This window comes from Mustela erminea, chromosome 6 (genome assembly GCF_009829155.1).
Source record: "Mustela erminea isolate mMusErm1 chromosome 6, mMusErm1.Pri, whole genome shotgun sequence".
Taxonomy (NCBI): Eukaryota; Metazoa; Chordata; class Mammalia; order Carnivora; family Mustelidae; genus Mustela; species Mustela erminea.
In genome coordinates, this window is record NC_045619.1 from 140,319,537 (window position 1) to 140,338,271 (window position 18,735).

The 18,735-nt window shown below is 51.2% G+C and overlaps 1 protein-coding gene across 3 annotated transcripts in view; it reads left to right on the plus strand.

Annotated features, from left to right (window-relative positions):
- Positions 1 to 11,844, plus strand: part of IL15RA (interleukin 15 receptor subunit alpha) — a 54,991-nt gene extending 43,147 nt beyond the window's left edge. For 2 of the 3 annotated variants that reach the window (XM_032349827.1, XM_032349826.1), the window contains 2 exons: positions 1,278 to 1,350; positions 3,949 to 4,827. In XM_032349827.1, coding sequence (XP_032205718.1) covers positions 1,278 to 1,350; positions 3,949 to 4,120 — 245 coding nt within the window. In that variant the 3' untranslated portion in view covers positions 4,121 to 4,827. Of the gene's footprint in view, positions 1 to 1,277; positions 1,351 to 3,948; positions 4,828 to 10,196 lie in introns of those variants that run through there. The other variant, XR_004287218.1, reaches the window with a different exon arrangement.
- The last annotated feature ends 6,891 nt before the right edge of the window (positions 11,845 to 18,735 follow it).

Genomic DNA, 18,735 nt, shown 5'->3' on the forward strand with positions numbered 1-18,735 from the left:
GAGAAAAACTCTACCACAGTCCGACCGGAGCCCCCAGATGTTCAGGGTCCTCATCTCTCCTGTAGAGCAGGTGGCTGTTTATCTGCAAGGAGATTTCACAATAGGGAGGCAAATTGGCCAACTCTGCCTGGAGCTCATTAGGATGCAAATGTTTTCGAAATATGTTCGCCCTGCCTGCAGGCTAGCCCTCTGGCTTCCACTCAGAGGTCGCATGCTTCCTGTCCTGTCTAATCTCAAATGCCCTGCAGCTGCTGGCCTCCTACATGCAAGTACTCCCTCCAGGCTGTTCCTTTCTTCCTTTTTTTTTTTTTTTTTTTTTTTTAAGATTTTATTTATTTGACAGAAAGAGAGAGAGAGAGATCACAAATAGGCAGAGAGAGGGGGAAGTGGCTCCCTGCTGAGCAGAGAGCCGGATGCAGGGCTCGATCCCAGGACCCTGAGAGGATGACCTCAGCTGAAGGCAGAGGCTTAACCCACTGAGCCACCCAGGCACCCCCAGGCTGTTCCTTTCAACTGAACCCAGACAGAATCTTTCCCCTCTCCTACGCCACCCTGCCTTACTCTTATCCCTAACACCTTTTACCTCCTCTCTCTTCTTACCACTCTTCCTCTGCCATAAAAAGTTGCCAGTAAAAAAACCAATCATGATGGGGATGCCTGGGTGGCTCAGTCGGGTTAGGCGTCCTACCCTTGATCTCAGCTAAGGTCTTGATCTCAGAGTCATGAGTTCAAGCCCTGCATGGGGCTCCATGCTGGGCATGAAGCCTACTTAAAAACAAAACCAAACAAAACAAAAAAGATGAAATTGGAAGAAACATGGCACCGAATGCTATTGTTTCTCAATCGAGACTCTGTGAAGTTGAAGGAAACGGAGAGGCTGACCCACGGACAACTATTTTCTGACTTGGGACTTAGCGGCGGACCTGGTTTCCCATCCACATACTCCCAACCCCAGCCTGTGAACTCCGAGGCCTTTGCTTTCCCCTCCTGTCCCGTCCCCGGGTCACCCTGGCCAGGAAGGATGGATTAGGAGGGGGGGGTGTGAAAGGGGACGGTTTGACCTGGCGGGAGCGGTGGGAGAAGAACGAGCTTTCTGCCCAGCAGTAGTGAGTGGGGCCGTGCGGACCTCCAGAAATGTTAGTAACAGTCCGCTGGCTGCGAGGGCCTGCCGATCGCTGGGCAAGACTGTCGGCGGTGAAGAGTTTTCAGACTCTTAGACATTCTCACTCCGGCTGCTGGGACTCTCCACGTGACAACTCAGTTCTGTTCTCTTGCAGCGGTGATGGGGAGCGTACTCCCTGTGGTCTGTGTGGTGCTGGTGGGAATTCTGGTCTGTTACCGAAAATCGAGGTGAGTAGCGCGAGAAGCACATTGCATGGGAGTCTTCCTTCCTTCCCAGAAAAGAGCATCATCATGATTCCGCTGTCCCATCGAAGCAAGACGCTCTTCCCTGGCTTCTGAGGCTGGCTGTCAGGCTCGCCCACTCCTGTACTGACCAAAGGGAGAGCCGGCCCAGGGAGACCCCCCAAGGCCACCCCCCGGAGACAGGGCAGCCAGAACCTAACTGGTGACAAGGGGCTGCTCTACCTCCAGGAAAGAAAAGAATGAACCAAATTGTCTTTCCTTTTCAGAAGGAAAGAACCTACCCAATAACCAATCTGATGGATATGCAATTGCTACAGAACAACCATGAATATATTTTCTTGAACGTACTCATTAAAGATAGGGATACTTTCTTATTTATGCACTCATTAAATGTCAGCCTGACTTTTGTATTTCTAATCGTGGAAATTCTTCCTTCACCATTGGTGATGAGAAGACCATTTCCACCACTTGCTAAAATTTCAGTTTTTGTTATTTTTCTAATCTTGAGGCATTTTTATCATTTTCATTAAAGCCTTAAATGACATATTAGCCTTAATTTCATGCTTGTACCAATTAGAAACCAGTAACCAGCATTCTGTGTTCATATGGCTGTTCCGGATCCGTTCTCAGCATCGAACAATGAACAGCAGAAATCCGATTTGCTGAAACAAAACTTTTAGTTGCTAGTTATAAAGTTTTTTCTAAATATACCAGTATAAGGATGATACCCTTCTTCAAGCCTCGCTTTGGCAAAACGAATGTTCCATGAAATGCCACTGTGAAGCTGCAATGAAAGTCATCTAAAAATCACATCCATCTTTGGGAAAGCTGTTAATACCATCCCAACTGAAAGACACGCTATAAACCTCATAGATCATTTAGAAACAAACACACTAAGGTTGATGTGTGACTTGGAAATCTGTCAAAACAGTTCCCCAAAGGCTAAAATGTTGGCAAAATTTAAAAAATGGCTTTTATAAGAACTTTCAAAGTGTCCTTTTAACTAAATTTCCACATGAGATGTTGTATTTGGAGTTATGTTCTTAACAGATTACAGTGACTATATTCATCGATGTTAAAAAAACGCACACCATCTTTCTTAAGCATGAGATGTTAAAAGTAGAATCTTACAAGACTTTGTAAATTTGGTATGTTTGGCCAATAAATATGCTGATAAGATGAAAATAACAATATTCACTGATTATAGTAAAGAAATATTGATAAATATATCTTTTAAGAATTCATAAACCTGAGAAGCAGTACTTGGTCATTTCGTGAATCGATTGTTTGCTGTAAACTTCTTTTTTACAGATGGGTTATTAGGTAGGTTGGTCATTCAACAGCCTGGCTTTCAGCGAATCATTTTCAGTCCACTGGCCTAGAGTCCTGACTATAGCTTCTCTCTCCCTCCACAGAGCTCAACGCGTTTACGTACTTGGTAACGGAAGGGGGCTGACACCAAGGAGCCTATTAGTTTCAGGTGTAAATCCCACTGATTCAGCATTTTCATGCATCACGAAATGATCCCCATGAGAAGGCTAATTACTGCCAGATGCCACCCAAAGTTAATACCCCATGACCGACTCTATTCCCTATGCCGTACGTGACAGCCCCGTGACTTAGTTATTTTGCAACCAGAAGTTTGTGCCTCTGAATCCCCTCCCCCATTTCACCTGCCCCCCAGCCCCGTCCCTCTAGCAATCACCAGTTTGTTCTCTGTATGGCTTGTTTTCTTTGTTCATTTTTCTTTTTTAGTTCCACAAATGAGTGAGATCATATGCTATCTGTCTTTCTCTGTCTGACTTATTTAACTTAGCACTCTACCCTCTAGGTCAATTCATGTTGTTGCAAGTGGCAAGATCGCATTATTTTTTATGGCTGAGTAATATTCTATCTTGTATATATACATCTTTTTTTAATCCATTTCTCTATCAATGGACACTTAGTTTGCTTCCACATCTCGGCTGGGACAAATAACTCTGCAGTGAACCTGGGGAGCAGCTCTCTCTTCCAACTGGTGTTTTTGTTTTCTTTGGCTTCAAAGTATTTACTTTGAAATGTCTTAAAGAGTTGTCTGTCCTCAAGAGGTAGATGACAAAACCCATGGAAGAAACTGCTGACCCAGATACTCGGGGTCTAAAAGCACGAGTCCTTCAGTGACAGGGAGACACGTGGGATTAAGATGTTCTGCCTTCACCATCTTGGTTGCTCAGGGACCGGTTTCTTTAAACACATACCAGGTACCAAGAACTGTTTTGAAAGCTTTGTGCCCATTGCATCATTTTTAGCAAGATGATCGTGTCTGGCTTTGCCGGGCTCCAGGTTACTCTCTCCTTTTTGTTGCCGCCGTCTGAACTACTGCTTTTTAGCAGAGGATTGGAAAAAAGGGGGTATGCTGCTCCGACAGCACGGGGAATCTCTGACGGATGAGTGGCGTAAAATACCAAAGTCATATTTCAATGCCAGCCCTGAATGGAGGTGAGCTAGGCTTTCCCCCATCTGAGTGTTCAACAGGAACCGTCTGTTCACTCGTGTTGAGGGCGACCCTCTCTTTTCAAAACCTGTGAATGATCTGCTTTACAGGCACACTGCGCAGACACCCGGTGTTGAAATGGAAAGCATGGAAGAGATGCCAATGAATAGGGGAACCAGTGGCAGAGCGGAGGACGCAGAAAACTACCCACACGACCTAGGACACTCCAGGGAGAGACTGAGGGCAGCAGAGGCTCGAGCGAAGGCACCGACCCTGCCCTAGCCAAGGAGGACCTGGAAATGACTCAAGATCTTGGGTGCCAGCAGAGAGCCCGTCGGGATGATAAGGCAGACGTCTCGGCGTCATTGTATCGATGGCTCCCAGGTAAGACACCTCCTCTGCTGTCCGGTCTCAGGATGGATGCTCAGGACCCTCCCGGCCCAGCCTCGGGTGCAGGGCTGACTTCCCCAGATCCCAGCAGCTGAAGCTCTCCTGGCAGTGGCTGAAAGTCTCGGCTTTCCTTTTATTTCATGTGACGTTTATGCAGGATAGCTTAGCAGCCTGACCATTCTGCCCCTCGTCCGGACTTGAAGTTTACAAAGAAAAGAAAAATGCCTGAGACGCTAAGACAGTTAGGTCCCTTCTGCTGGCTTAAGGGATGTCTACAAGGATGACAAGAGTGTTGGCAGCTCCGAAACGCTATCCCCCTATGGAGGTGCGAGCATGGACTGGAAGGAAGCAGGGAGGTATCGTGCTGCGTGAATCGGCTCGGCGTAAGGATCCAGAAGGAAGGACATGGAGCGCGGGGACATTTCTCATGTATATGCATTTCTATTTATACTCCCTATGCATCATATCTACATATTTTATGTAACTGTTATTTTGAAACTCTGCCTTGTATAAACAAAATATCTATTTTCAATACAAAAAAAAAAAATCACTGAGAAGAAATGTGCCACAAATAGAAGAAAGAGTGGGAATGCAGAGTCCCAAATGGTTGAGTTTGGCTTTTTATTTTCCTAAAAGAAAAATAATTTAAAAAATAAAAAAAATAAAAATAAAAACCTTCCCTAAAACTGGATCCGATCACAGGTTTGGAGAATCTCTCAAAAGATTTCCCCGTGAGAAGCAACAAGTGGCAGGGTATGGCCCAGGGGTGCCTCGCACACACACCGTCTCTTTCCCTGCACTGTTCTTTCTTTTTTTAATTAACATTTATTTACAAAATCGGGGCCTCATCCCACCTCCTCATTTTATAGATGAGGAAGCTGAGGTCTCTGGAGGTTGACTTGCCCAAGGTCACACGGCTCAGTTAGTGCGGGGCTGGGCAACACTTAGGAAGGGCGACGGGGCAGGAGAGGCGCAGCCCCAGCCAGAACCCAGCCGGGGGCGGCGGCATGGTCAGGCCACCTTCATGGGCCTATGGAAAGTGGGACCCCGGCTCGGCGACCATCCACGGGCCGCCAGCAGGCTCAGCTCGCCAAGGGCCATTCCCTACTAACTTCTTCACATCACCAATCTCTACGGTTTCACCAAAATTGAAGGAAGGCTACGAATTTCCCGCGGCCGGTGTTGGGCGTTTAGAACGACGCCCGCTTTCCCAGCCTGCAAATTCTTGCCCAACGAGAGGAAACTCATTGCTGACACATGAGCGGAGCCGCTGTATTTGTGGGTTTAATCACTCCACTATCCTGAACCTGCCTGCTGAGCTAAATGTTCTGCTTCTCTCTTCAGCTGTTTGCTCCTACGTTTCTTGAGTTGACCATTAACTGGATCCATTTTGTTCTTTATACGTTTTAAAAGTTTGACCCTTGTGATTTCCAAAACTAATTTCACAGAAGACACAACTCGGCACACACACACACACACACACACACAAATGCATCCAGTAAAACCAGAACTTTGCAAGGCTTCTCCTGGGTGTCAAAGTGTTAAGTCATAGGGGTACTTCACGGACTCAGGCTTCTGGTTCACCATCATCTTTGGAAAACTAATATGACGACCTCGGGGTGGGGGGGCGGCCCATTTCGGGGCTGCCTTGACAATTCCAAGCACTACCTCGCATTCGGTCCCCATTTTACCTGAAAATAGTACTTGCTGATGCCAGAGGGTCTCGTTGGTGGGGGGTGGGGGGGACACAGGGACCGGAAGTGAGGAGGAGGGCGCGGAGAGCAGGGACAAGCCACAGGAGGAAGGTGGTGTGAGTTCCACGGGCAGCGAGCAGCAGGCGGGGTGGGGGGGGAGGCACCGGCTCCTGCTGCACCCCGGCCCCTTCCTAGTCCCTCCCGTCTGCCCGCTCTCAGGAGGCCGCACGCCAGAGTTTCCGAATCACCACCTTCCCCTCTCCTACCTGAAAGCCTCTGATTCTTCAGCCTGGGGCAGGGTCCTGCCGACTGAGCTGGAACGGCGCTCCTTGCTCTAGTTATCTGCCGCTGCAGACCCCACCATGGAAACAGCAGCTTGAAACTCCGCTGTTGAGGGTCTCGGCGGGCCAGCGGGGCTCAGCCAGGCGGCTGTGTCTTATCTGGCAGCAAACAGGCGCTGCGTTCAGGGCCGCTGGGCTGAGCCGGAAGGTCTGAGAAGGTTTCCCCGGCTCTTCCCATGGCTCAGCAGCCTCTGAGCGAGCCTGGGCTTCCCGACAGCATGGCGGCTCGGACGCATCCGAAGAAACTGCCAGGCCCCTTGAAGGCTAGGGGAGGGACCGCCACAGGTCACTTCTGTTGCATTTGCTTGGTCAGCACAAGTCCCCAGGCAGCCAGATAAGGGGAGGGGAACAACAAAAGGCATCAGTGGAAACTATCTTTGGAGACTCTCTACCGCAATACTTTCTGGGGCCATCAGAGACACGGAATCTGGGTTCCGATCTTTGGCACTCGGTACATCCCGACAGCTGAATGATCCAGGGGTGCCTGCCGTGGGGACTGGGTCCATCTTTTTATTTTTTTGGTGGAAGAGGATTTGAAAGTTCTTCAACGGACACACCTTTAGCCCGCATCTGTCAGCTGGCTGAGAGCTCCGTAATTCACAGTTTTCTCCACTTTCGTTTCCCGTCGTCTGCAACATCTGCCACAGAGAAAACGGATCGCGCTTTGTCTTTTTGGTCTGCTTTTTCCCTTGCCTCATAAGTAACAATTATCGTCTTCTTTTTCGATCTTTCGGACATTAGGAAAGGAGCAGACACCAAAGAGACGCGTTTAAGGGTCTCTCCGTGTTTCCAACCATCCAATCCATTTTCTTCCTCAAGGAAGGACCGTTTACTATTAGCCTCAGCATGTCGAGAATGTGACAGAGAATCCCGGGTTTGTTTGTTTTCCCACAAACCTATGCTCCTTGAAGACCAGGCCAGATTCAAACCGTACAGGAATTCAACGTGCAGCTCTTTTCCTAGAATTTATAAAGTGACAACACTCCCTTTATAGGGAATTCTGGCTCCTTTCTCCCCTGAGAGCCGGTCTGTAAATCCAGCCCTTCTGCTCTCTCGTTATTTGTAGCTCCCCAGAAGGCAGCATCCTTCTTCTCCCATTTTGGGGACCTACTGTGGCGCTGGATTGCCTCAGTGCCCCCTCACCTAGAAAGGCAGATATCCCGTCTCCTGCTCCCAGCCGGGTGTGGGGCCCTGACCGGGGCCCGTCAGATACCCTCACCCAGTTAGAACTCAGAAGCTATGCGGACCTGCTACGGCGGCAGCCAGCCATGCTTCAAGACCATCAGAAGCTCGTCGTACTGTTTCTTGGCTCTGGTTTGTCTCCGTCCTCCACACCGAATCCTCCAACTTCCCACGATTCTGTGAGCTCCCAACATTCTTTCAGAATAGTTTCTTTTTTCCTTAGAACAGACCCAGTTTCCATTACTTGTCGCTGAAAAGTTCCCAACTGGCAGGGACTCTGGAGCGAGAGCATATTGCAAATGAGAGAAGTAGAGAAATGGGGACGAGCCGTGACAGGCTGAGGGAGAGGGTAGGAAGCAGTGACAGTCCCCCTAATACTCCGAGATGCGAACCCAGCAGCCCACGGCAGGCAGGGAATTAGTTCCCGAAAGTTACCGGGAACGGCACGCCCACTGTGAGGGCCCAGCTCTGGGGGACAGCACTGCGCCATCCTGAAAGACCACGGGGTCAGGAAAGTCCAGGCCGTAGACGGTGGCTGCTGTTAGCGGCAGGGAACAATTTAGAAAACAGAGTAACAAGCTCAAATCCTGAAGGTCTCCATTCGAGCCACAGATGGAAGCCTAGAGACTTCTAAGCCCAGGCTGAAGCTCATCCTTCGGAGAGCAGAGCCAGGAGGGCTGCAAACCCAGACTGAGAGTCTGCGTCCTCCTGCTGTTGAGTCACGTTAGCGAGTTCACAGCCTGCCAGGTTTCGTAGCTGACGCGGACCGGGCAATATTGGAATGAAGGTCCGGGGGAAGTGTGCAGGGCTCCCAAGGATCCCCTCTCCCGCATTTACCCCACCTTGTCCTCAGAATCAGCCCCCAGTTTTGTCTGGTAACGCAGCTCCTCACTTCGAGGTAATACTATTTCCTGAGCTCAGGAGTAATCTCGCAAGAGGAAGCCTGTTCTCCTGGTGACCCACCTCCGGACTCGGGGTCCGCAAGGGAAGAAAGAGACTCGGCTCCCACAGAGGCCGTCCGGAGCCTCGCTCCGTGCTGCCGCCCTCACTGCGCTTGCCTTTGCCTCCCGGGAACTGTCCTGTTGTCTTCCGCGGGCCAGGCACGTTGCTCCTGATCAGCTCATGGTCATTCCTGGGCCATCCTCTCCACACCCAGTCTACTCTCCAAGAGGCAGCCTGGTTTCTACCTTCTCCGGGCGGCCTTCAGTAACTATTCCAAACTACAAAATCCTCTGGCTCTGAGCTCCCGGAACATTCGCTGCGCGCCCTGGAACTGTGGCATTTGCTTACGACTACTTTTGTGCAGCGGAAGGAGCGCAGGACTTAGAAGACCTGGGAAAGCTTAGAAGCTTTCCTTCTGGCCTTGTCAGCTTGGAAGAATCCCTGAAGTCACACACCCTGGTATTCCGTCTTTAAAGAGGAAGTGACAGATGGACGGTCCCTCCCACCGAGGTGAGGAACAAGAGGGATACTTGAAAGTGCTCCATGACTGGCATGTGTCTCTCCTCTCTCTCTAGGCACTGGAGATGCGGAAACTGAAGACCTGGGACTTATCCTTGAGGTGCTTACAGCCCGGCCAAAAAAAGAACCTTCAAAACAAAGAGCTCTTAAGACCAGTCTAGTCAATACCAATGCCACCGGGGTCATGAACAAAGGAATGTCGCAGAAGTGCGGGAAAGGAGGAAAGAAACCGCTAAACGGCCTAGATATGTGGGGAGTCCTTTCTGATGTGGTGGGACTTATGAAGAAGCATGGCTGAGATCGAAGCAAACAGAAACAGGCAGCGGGGGGGTCTCCAAGGGCCAATGATAGAGGTGGGGACACAGAGAGAAGAGTAAGGCAGATGGCACCTGTGAGCCGGGGCCCCAGCATGACTGCTGGGTAACCGCATGTCGAACAGATCAAAATGAGCGAGACTTCAAGAGCAAAGGTCTCACAGGAACTGGACCTAGGGTCTTCTGCTGCATCCCTGGCTCCAACCAACAGCCCGGTAGATGCCATCACCACGAACCGAGATGGTCACCTTTCCAGGGCTCTTTCTTCAGTCCTTAGGCAGAGGACCAAAAGCACAAAGTACAAAAGAAGCGTGTCATCTTCAAAATCGCCTTTGAGAGAAAGGGGATCTAGAAGGCACGCAAGTGGCTCTGCACCCAGTGGTCCGGGGCCGCCTGGCTGTATGTGGCTGTCCATGTTGCCAGCGTGTTCCGAGAAGCCTTCGCTCCCAGAAGCGCCTTGGGTGCTATCCAGGGTGGGGAGCTGAGAAGGATCTCTAGTTGCTGCCCTGAGTCCTGACTAATTAGAGCTGCCTCGCTCTTGTATTAGGAGTCATGTCTGAAGAATGTCAAGGCTAAGAACATCTGAAAGCCTCCTATGCACTCAGTTCCTAAAAAATGCTGTTGTTTTTTGTTTATTTGCACAGTCGTTGTTCCAAGGGTTCCCATGGGGACAGTGCAAATACCGTGGGTTTGGAGATGGCCTGGGAGGTGGAGTCCGAGCTCTGATCTATGTGCTGCTGAGCACAGTGGCCTGGGCCCACCACTCTAGAGCCTTCTACTACCTGCTTTTCCAGCTTTGTTGGGGGAACCACATGGAGTAAGCGACACGAAGTCCTAAGTGTGTCTACTGTGTAGGAGGCATTTCCAAAATGAGATCTGTTTATATGCTGGAGAATCAGCCACCGGCGGCTACCTAACCCTCCCCTTCCTTCTCAAACAAGTCCCAACACTTGGGTGTTTCTTCTCTTCCACACAGCCATGCACATCAGAGGAAGTGGACAACCCAAGCTCCAGGAAAGGAGACTCTGAGTAACTGAACCCATGCCCTCACCAGCGCCTGGCTTAGGAATGGACAGATGACCCAGTTGTCACCATGGAGGTGGGGAAGCTTCTAGGAAAGTGTCCTGGCTCTTAAGAGCCGCAGAAGACGGGCTTCTCACTGCCCCTGCGCGTCTGGATGCCCTGCCCCAAACTTCTGCAAACAGCCTGTAGCAGGGAAGTCAGCCCGGGCAAAGGGCAGAGGCAAAAGAACCCAGCTTCTCCTCAGCAGTGCTGAGCGGCTTCTGTCACCGCCCTACACTCTGTCCCCCTCTGCACTCCTAGGGGAAATCATAGCGTTTATCGTTCAATGCCCTTTGGAGTTTTTGTTTTGGGTTACGGCCAAAAAAGTGATACAAAATCTGATACTGAATTTGTTAAGAGAAAATGGGAGACATCCTAACAGACCCTAAAATGGGGAACTGGCTGCGCAGAGGCAGTAGAACAGAGGGCAGGGGGGAAGGTCCCTACTACTTTCGGCTAGGAAGCCAGGGCCCCTCTATTATGTGGTTGTAAAGCAACGGATTAAAATGTCACCTGTTTTTTGGGGGGTCCAGATTAGGAAAACATACTGTGAGGAAAGTGATGACTTAAAAAGATCCAGAACCGCTGAGCTGGACATTTAGGAAGGGAACACGAAACTGGGGTGCTGATATTGTGTTGGGTACTTCTCGGGCCTTCAGTAAGGCCCTTAGAACATGAGCTTCAGTTGAAGGTAGACCAGACGTCTCTTCTGCCCGAGGTGCAAGTTTGAAAGAAGCCCCGGGGGGTTTTAAGCAGGAGGCTGACGAAACGTCACCTTCTTGCAAGAAGACACTGCGCTTCCTTCGTGGACAGAAGATGAACTGGCAAAAGCACAGAGCGGCCACAGGCCGGGCCAGACGGGAGCGCCGGTTCAAGAGCGCAGGTGATGGAGAGAAATGCGGGGACTTGAGATTCATGGGAGGTCAGGTCAAAAGGATGTGCGCGCTGGTTCTTTCCTGACGTGGGGAAGGGCGCAGGGAGGAGCCAGCCGGGCGGGGGAGGAAATCTAGAGCCGCCTTTGGATGTTTGAGACAGAACCAAACCGTCCCTGGGGTCCGCAGGCCGAGGCAGTTAGGGTTCAAACTGCTCTCCTCACCTCTCAGTCCAAACCGCTAGGAACGGGAAACACATGGAATCACGGGTGGTGGGGAATGTGGGGCAACACCACCGGGCTCACTCGGAGAATCTGCAATTAAGCAGCCCAGGGAGGAAGGCAGCTCCCTCCAGAGGCTCCGAAGGCCCTCGCAGCCCAAGGGGAAGGCCTTTATTGAAAGACCTCAGGTGAGGTCTTCATCTGTCGGGGGCAGGGTCTGGAGGGACTCCAGCCACCTCATTTGGGGCCGGTTCTACCGCACCCATTCGCTGGCAATGCAAAGCAGCCGGCTCGCAGCCCCCTCCCCTCAGTGTACCCCGCACTCCCCAAGCCCAGCGGGGCAGGGGGGCTGGGAAGGATGGGTGGCAAAGACCCGGCTGGAGGAAAAGCATCAGACAGCAAGGGGTCTCGAGGGGCGTCCAAGCCCCTTCCCATGCAGGTGGCCGGCCCAGAGGCAGACCAGTCCCACCACAGGACAGTAGGGCCTGCCACACAGGCTGCGGATGGGGCTTTCCGCGCAGGGGGAACCCCCCCACCCCCCAACCCCCGCCCCAGGCCCTGGTACTGGTGTGTTCAGGGTCTAGTAACTGCATGTGGGCCTAACCGTTGGCCTTCTCTGCGGTCGCGCAGGCAGCTGGGGAAGGGTACGCAGCCACTAGAAGCGTGGTGTTGAGGTCGAGCCTGTGCTGTCCGCCTCCGCGTGTCACCCCCACATCAGCCTCAAACCTTCCACACTCTCTGGGGGACCCGCATGGCGACTTCACGACAAACATGCTAAGATGACTGAGTGACAGCACCTGAAACTTCCTCCTTAGCCATTAGAGGGGCTTTCCTGTCTCCCTCCAACCCCGCCCTCCCCGCCACCCCCCCCAGCCACCCCCCACCGGGGTCCTCCCCCCACTGGCCCCTCTGCTATCTCCCACCCAACACGGAGGCACGCTCACGAGTTTCGCACTTTCGAGACGACCTGCCCTGATGCCACGTCACCCCCATCCACCGTCCTCCCGTTCCCAGCCTCCCTGGAGCCCCGTCTATGTGCACAGTGTCTGGCTTTCACTTCCCGCCCCGACTCTAAAGGTCGGTCATACGGGCAGAGTCCACGCCAATCGCCACATGAGAGACCTTTCGGGAAAGGCACCCCCCGCGGGGAGGACGCTGTTTTGAGAATCTCTGAGCTGATGTCTGCTGTGTGTCCTGCATCTCTAGATAAGCCCTGAGTGACATCTACTTCCATTTCTCCGTTCCAGGCACGGTAGCCAACGTCCTACAACGGAAGCTGAAGGTCAAACACACCCCCCTCTGAACCCGCGGCTCCCCACCTTGGACCCCCGCGGAGGCGAAGAAGCCTGTGCAAACACACCCCTGTGCTAATGCGCCAGGCAGTGAACGACCTGCCTTCCTTATTCCCGTCTACACAACCTGCTGCTTTAATTAGTAGAGTTAATCGTGTCCTTGTTCCTCTGCCCCACAGGCTTAGTTTTTGGTCCGTTTCTGTGAAGTACTTCCCAAGGTTCCAGAACAGGAGGGGTGCCCTCTGCTCCCTTTCGCCTCCGATGGCTTGTTTCCTGGAGGGGAGCCCTCCTCCTGCTTGGTTTGCTCTTGACGTTGTACAATTCAATCTTCTAGAAGCTTCTTGGTAGACAAAATGTCTGTGCCAACGTGCCTCTACGCTACTGCTCATTTGGCTCGGTTCAGAACTCTGCGCTGGAAATGGTTTCCCCTCAGTTGTGCGGGGTGATGAGCTCCGTGTGCTGCTGGCCGTGCAATCGGAAGACATTGGATTTGCAGATGACTTTTTTCTTTCTGGGAGCTTGGAGGATCTTTGCCTCTGCTGTTCCTAAAATCTCACTATAACAAAACTCACTGTAGGTCTGTTTTTCATCCATTTTGGCGACCATTTACTGAGCACGTGAATCTGGAAACTCGTGTATTTGGCTGTGGGCAATTTTGATGATTTTTTTAAAAACTTCCCAACCTCTGTCTCTTTCTTCCTGAAACTTCTATTATTCAGACGCTCAACTGCTTCAACTGGTTCTGACTACGTATTTCCTGTTTTTTCAGTTTGTTTTTGCTCTGCTTTCTGGATATTTTCTCTATCTTTCCAACAATTCTATTGGGGTTTTTTACACTTTCAATGATGTTCAAATATTCACAGATGTCTGTGTGTGTGTGTGTGTGTGTGTGTGTGTATCTTGAGCCTATTATTTCATGGTTGCACTGTCTTCTTTTATTCTCTAAATACACTTAAGAAATTTAGCTGGTTCCTTTTCCCAGCGTGGGCTGTTTTCTCCAAGCTGACTCAGCTTGTTTTGATATGAAAGTTGGATATCAAAACAAACTAAATGTAACCTTCACCTTAGAAATTTTCAGATGTTTGGCAAGTCTTGGCTTATTACTATATGAGTGAGACACTAAAAAATGTGTTTGAAGATCTGAGGACTTGGGTGGTTTGAAGACCATATGCTCTTGGCACTGGGTAATCTGGCTGGCCAATGTCCTTAGGGAGCCCTGATGTCACCGTCAGCATCTCTGCTCAAGCGGGTTACACGCCCCAGCGAAGGAACCGGCCCCCTCCCACAGAGCCTAGGTGTGCCCGCACGTGCGTGTTTTCGTGTGTGTGTAAACTTCATATGTTGAGATTCTAACCCCAAAGGGGATGGTATTAGGAGCTGGGAGGTCATTAGGTCATGATGGCGGGGCCCTCACGAACGGGGTTAGTATTTATAAGAGACCCCGGAGAGCGCCCTTGCCCCTCCCACCAGATGAGGGCACAGCAAGAAGATGGACATCTGTGAACCAAGAAGCAGGAGGTCACCAGACCTGGGATCTGCTGACACCTGGATCTCGGACCTCCAGCCTCCAGAACCCTGAGGAATATGCATCTGTTCATGAGCCTCCCATGAGGGCCTCCTGCTATCGGAGCCCCAGCACAGTCAGGCAACGGCCTTGTTTTCACTCCGGCCCTGCCCTCAGCTACTCTGAGTCTCTTACGTGACAACCGTCCACCTAGAGGTGAAGCCTCTGCCCTTCTGCTACGGTCGAGCATGAAAAGCTGCCCAGAAATCTGAGGCCTTAAACGATTTTTATTTCTTCTTCTTTTTTAAAAACGAGGCTCCATTCCCAGAGTAGAGCCCAACACAGGGCTCTAACCTATGACCCTGAGATCAAGACCTGAGCTGAGATCAAGAGTTGGACACTTAACCAACTGAGCCACCCAGGTGCCCCTTAGCTGGCTTTTAGAAATTCTTTTTTTTTTTTTTTTTTTTTAAAGATTTTATTTATTAATTTGACAGAGAGAAATCACAAGTAGACGGAGAGGCAGCCAGAGAGAGAGAGAGAGGGAAGCAGGCTCTCTGCTGAGCAGAGAGCCCGATGCGGGACTCGATCCCAGGACTCTGAGATCATGACCTGAGCCGAAGGCAGCGGCTTAACCCACTGAGCCACCCAGGCGCCCCTAGAAATTCTTTTTTAAAATACTTTTTATTATTTGAGAGACAGCATGAGTAGGGGGAGGAGGAGAAGGAGAGGGAGAAGCAGACTCTGTGCTGAGCAGGGAGCCCCACACAGGGCTCGGTCCCAGGACCCTGGGATCATGATCTGAGCCGAAGGCAGATGCTTAACCGCCTGAGCCACCCAGGTGAACTTAAATAAACTTTTCTACCAGTCTTCCTGGTTTTCGCTCCGCCTTTATACTCTCCTTCCAGAAAAACCCAGCGCCATCAGTGCCATCAGTGCCCATCAGTGCCCATCAGTGCCCATCAGTGCCCACAACTTCTGAGAGTTCTTGGGCTTAGGACTCCATTTACTCGATGAGCTAAGTCAGTCACCACTCACTTACCTCTTTCCAACTGCCAAAATTTTATAACTTTTATAAAATGTTATAATTTTACCTCCTTTTTGTTTTCTTTGCCCTTACAGGTTTATGCCTTTAAAAAATATATATCCTTTTACTGCCACTTTGGTGTGGTTTCAGAAGACATGTCTTGTCCACCCAGTCCCCTGGAGTCCCCCCCCACCCCCGACCGCCCGGTGGCTTCTGGCCTCACTGAACCAGCGCACGCTAAGCGGCCGCAGACTTTACTGGACCTTCACTTGACCAGGTGCTGACGCGCACTTCCGTTTAAGCGCCGTCCTCGCCTCCTCGTGGCAACTCGGTCTCCGGGAACCAGGTGTCACTCGCTTCACGAGTCCTCCCCCTTACCTCACCCCAAGTCTGGGCTTCCGGCACCTTCTTACGCCTCTGCCCTTCTCATTCCTGTCATTCTGCTGGAATAAGCACAAGACCCTTAAACTGAACGACCTTAACCGCCACTTACAAACTCGCAACCCTAAGACCTCTATTTCCAGCCCGAAGCAGCGTGCTGAAGTATGGATCCGTTTCCCGAATAGCCTCCGGGACTAATCTACTTGGAATTAAGTGCCCCAAATTCAACACACCACACTGAAACCCCACATTCAACATGCTAAACACTGAGGTCATCCCTGCATTCACAAGTCTATGAAATCTCCCCTGGTCTGCCTCTGTGGAGGGTGTCCTCACCCACCCTGCAGGAAGCCAGACCACAGAAGCCCCATGCAGACCCTGTGGCCGACAAGCCACACGACCGGGGGTCCCGCTGAGACCCTGCCACTGTCCACCCTCATCTCAGCACTTTCACGGTCTCGTTGGTTCCACCTTAACATCAAGAACAGGAGTTCTCAAAATTTTCGCGTGCCACGGGATCGCTTGTGGGGCTTATCAAACACCAACGGCTGGGCCTCGATGTCAGTGTGCGACCCAGGCTGAGAATCTGCGTTTCTGACACGTTCCCAGGTGACTCGGTGCAGCTCATCTGGGGACCACACTCCGAGAACCACTTGTCTAGTCACCAGCGCTCCTAACCGTCCACTGCAGTTTCCCTGGTCCGGCAACACACCCTCCGTGCAGAGCTACACCCCCTGCATAGATGGCAGGACGTTACCGCCATGCTCTCTTTCCCAAAAGACAATCTGAGGTCTTAAAACCTTCAGTGACTCCTCAGAGTTTTTCCAAATCACACTCAGATCCCTGGCCTGCTGTTCGAGGCCCTAGACGGCCGGCCTGGCCCCCTGCGAGCCCGCGGCTACTGTGCGCGCACTGGACCCCAGCCACACACCCTCTCCTCTTGACCCAAGCACGTCCCACGGCCTCACACCTTCAGTGGGCACATCCAGCTGTTGGTATGATGTGATATTTGAAAACACCTACCAAGAGGTGTTATAGGTTGCCCCAATACCATCACCTCATTATCTTCTTAGAAATTTAAAATCTGATTTACGTCTTGAGAGTAATTACAAGAAGGAACAAATTAACGCCCGGTCTAGGATACACTGAGGCATCTCGACACTTATACTGCAAGAATAATTTTTATTTTATTTCAAATACCTTCCACACATGACAGCATTCGTGTTTATATCGGCAACTGCATCAGAATCTCTACACACACACACGGTCAACACAGAGAAGGTGGAGGCCAATCGGAAGCTTTCTTTGAAATGAAAAGCCAGAGCTGGCTAGCAATAGACTGAAAATTCTTAAAGAACCAAAAAGATCTCCCCGAGTAGCAAATAAGAGAAATTAATAAAAAATTAATGAGCCAAAATAAAAATTCAGAACTAGCTTGTAACTATTTTCTTACTCTTCCCCCGTTATTGTGGGTCAACAATTAAAAAAAAAAAGACTACAGAAAACCTTGCACAAAAAACCATTCACAACTCAATAAAATCATGAAAGCCTCTTATTTTAAAGACTCACTTTTAAAGAGACTGAACATATTTTCATTTTCATGTGGTGTTTATGTTTTTGAGTAATGCATTTATTTTTCTCATCCAATCGCTCCTATTAAAATGATGATGGATAGTTAACTTATTTTTTAAACTTATATTTTTACTGCCATGTAAAAATTCTTTTTCTATTTGAAACACACCAAATATTCAGCTTCACTCCTTTTTAAAAAATTCTTAACACTTGAGAAGCGCCTGGGTGGCACAGTCACTTGACTCTTAATTTCGGCTCAGGTCATGATCTCAAGGTCATGAGATGGAGGCCCTTAATGGGGCCCCACACTCAGCAGGCAGCCTGCTTAGGATCCTCTCCCCCCTCCACGCTCAGACACTCTCTCAAAACAAACAAACTTAACACTTGAAAAATGAAATCATCAGTATTAATATTCCTAGATTCTGTTATTTTTTAAAACTAGTGCCAAAATGCTAGTCCTGACACGGTGTCCTGGCCGCGCCATCCTTCTGTCCTTCCTGCTGTCCCTTCCTCCTAGAAAAGCTTCCCAGTCTCGAACAGCCAGCTAGCCGCCTGTCCTGTGGGTAAACGCAGCTCCAGCATCACTCCGGTCCGCAGCCCTCCCACCTGCCCTGTGGCTCGCACGCCCGGCCGCCCCAGCGACGGTGCAGCCCTCCCCCCCGCAGCCGGTTCATCTCCGCTACCATTGCACTTGCATTTGCGTCTCTGGGAGCGGTGCCACACGCAGCACGTGCCCCGCCGCTGGCACTCCGGGACAGTTCGGAGACCTGATGATTCTGCAGCAAATGCACGGCTTCCCCTCTGGCAGGCACAACTTCATTTCCAGAAAACACGTGGGTGAACTCTTGCTGACTGCCCCTCCCCCCACGCCCGCTCTGGAAGGACAGTGAAAACTGTGACTAACCCAGATCCACAGTCCTCCCGCGTGCTCTCTTACTCTGGGCCACCCACCGAGCATTACGTAAGGCGAGGCCGGGAATCCGGGCCAGCGGACGAAACAGCCCCGTCCCACGGCCATTAAAGCCTCCCACGTCCGCCTTCGGATTCCCATCGTGTGAACGCTCCTCACTCTTCGATGTGCGGACCTGAACCTGGCCTTCGCCCTTGAGAGCACCCCTGGGCCCCCCCGACAGCGCTGCTCTACTCACCGGCCGGCACTCTGAGCTCCACCAGCCGGAGGAGGCTAAGGGGAGGCTGCGACAACGGCAGCTACGAAGCCCGCTCCAGACGCCGCGTGGTGGGCTCAGGGCCTAGGTGTGCCGAGCTCTTTGGGCAATGCCGCGCCAACTCCCCCACCTGCCGTCTGCGTCCCTGACGTGCTGTGTGGCAAAAACGTACAAATACCAGATCCATGTACATCTGGACGATGGCAGTTCTGTCATCGGTTTCTGTAAGAATTGTCTTACTACCTGCGCCCGGCATCCCCAGGCAGCGAACCAGGTTCAAAGCCCCCATGTCTCCCTAGGCCCCACCCACCCCCACAGGGGCCAGACAGCTCCACTTCTCTGTCAAGCATTTCTGACCCCCAGTTCTACGGCTGGGAAACACAGAAGTCTGGCTCCTGTCACTCTGCACTTGTCATCT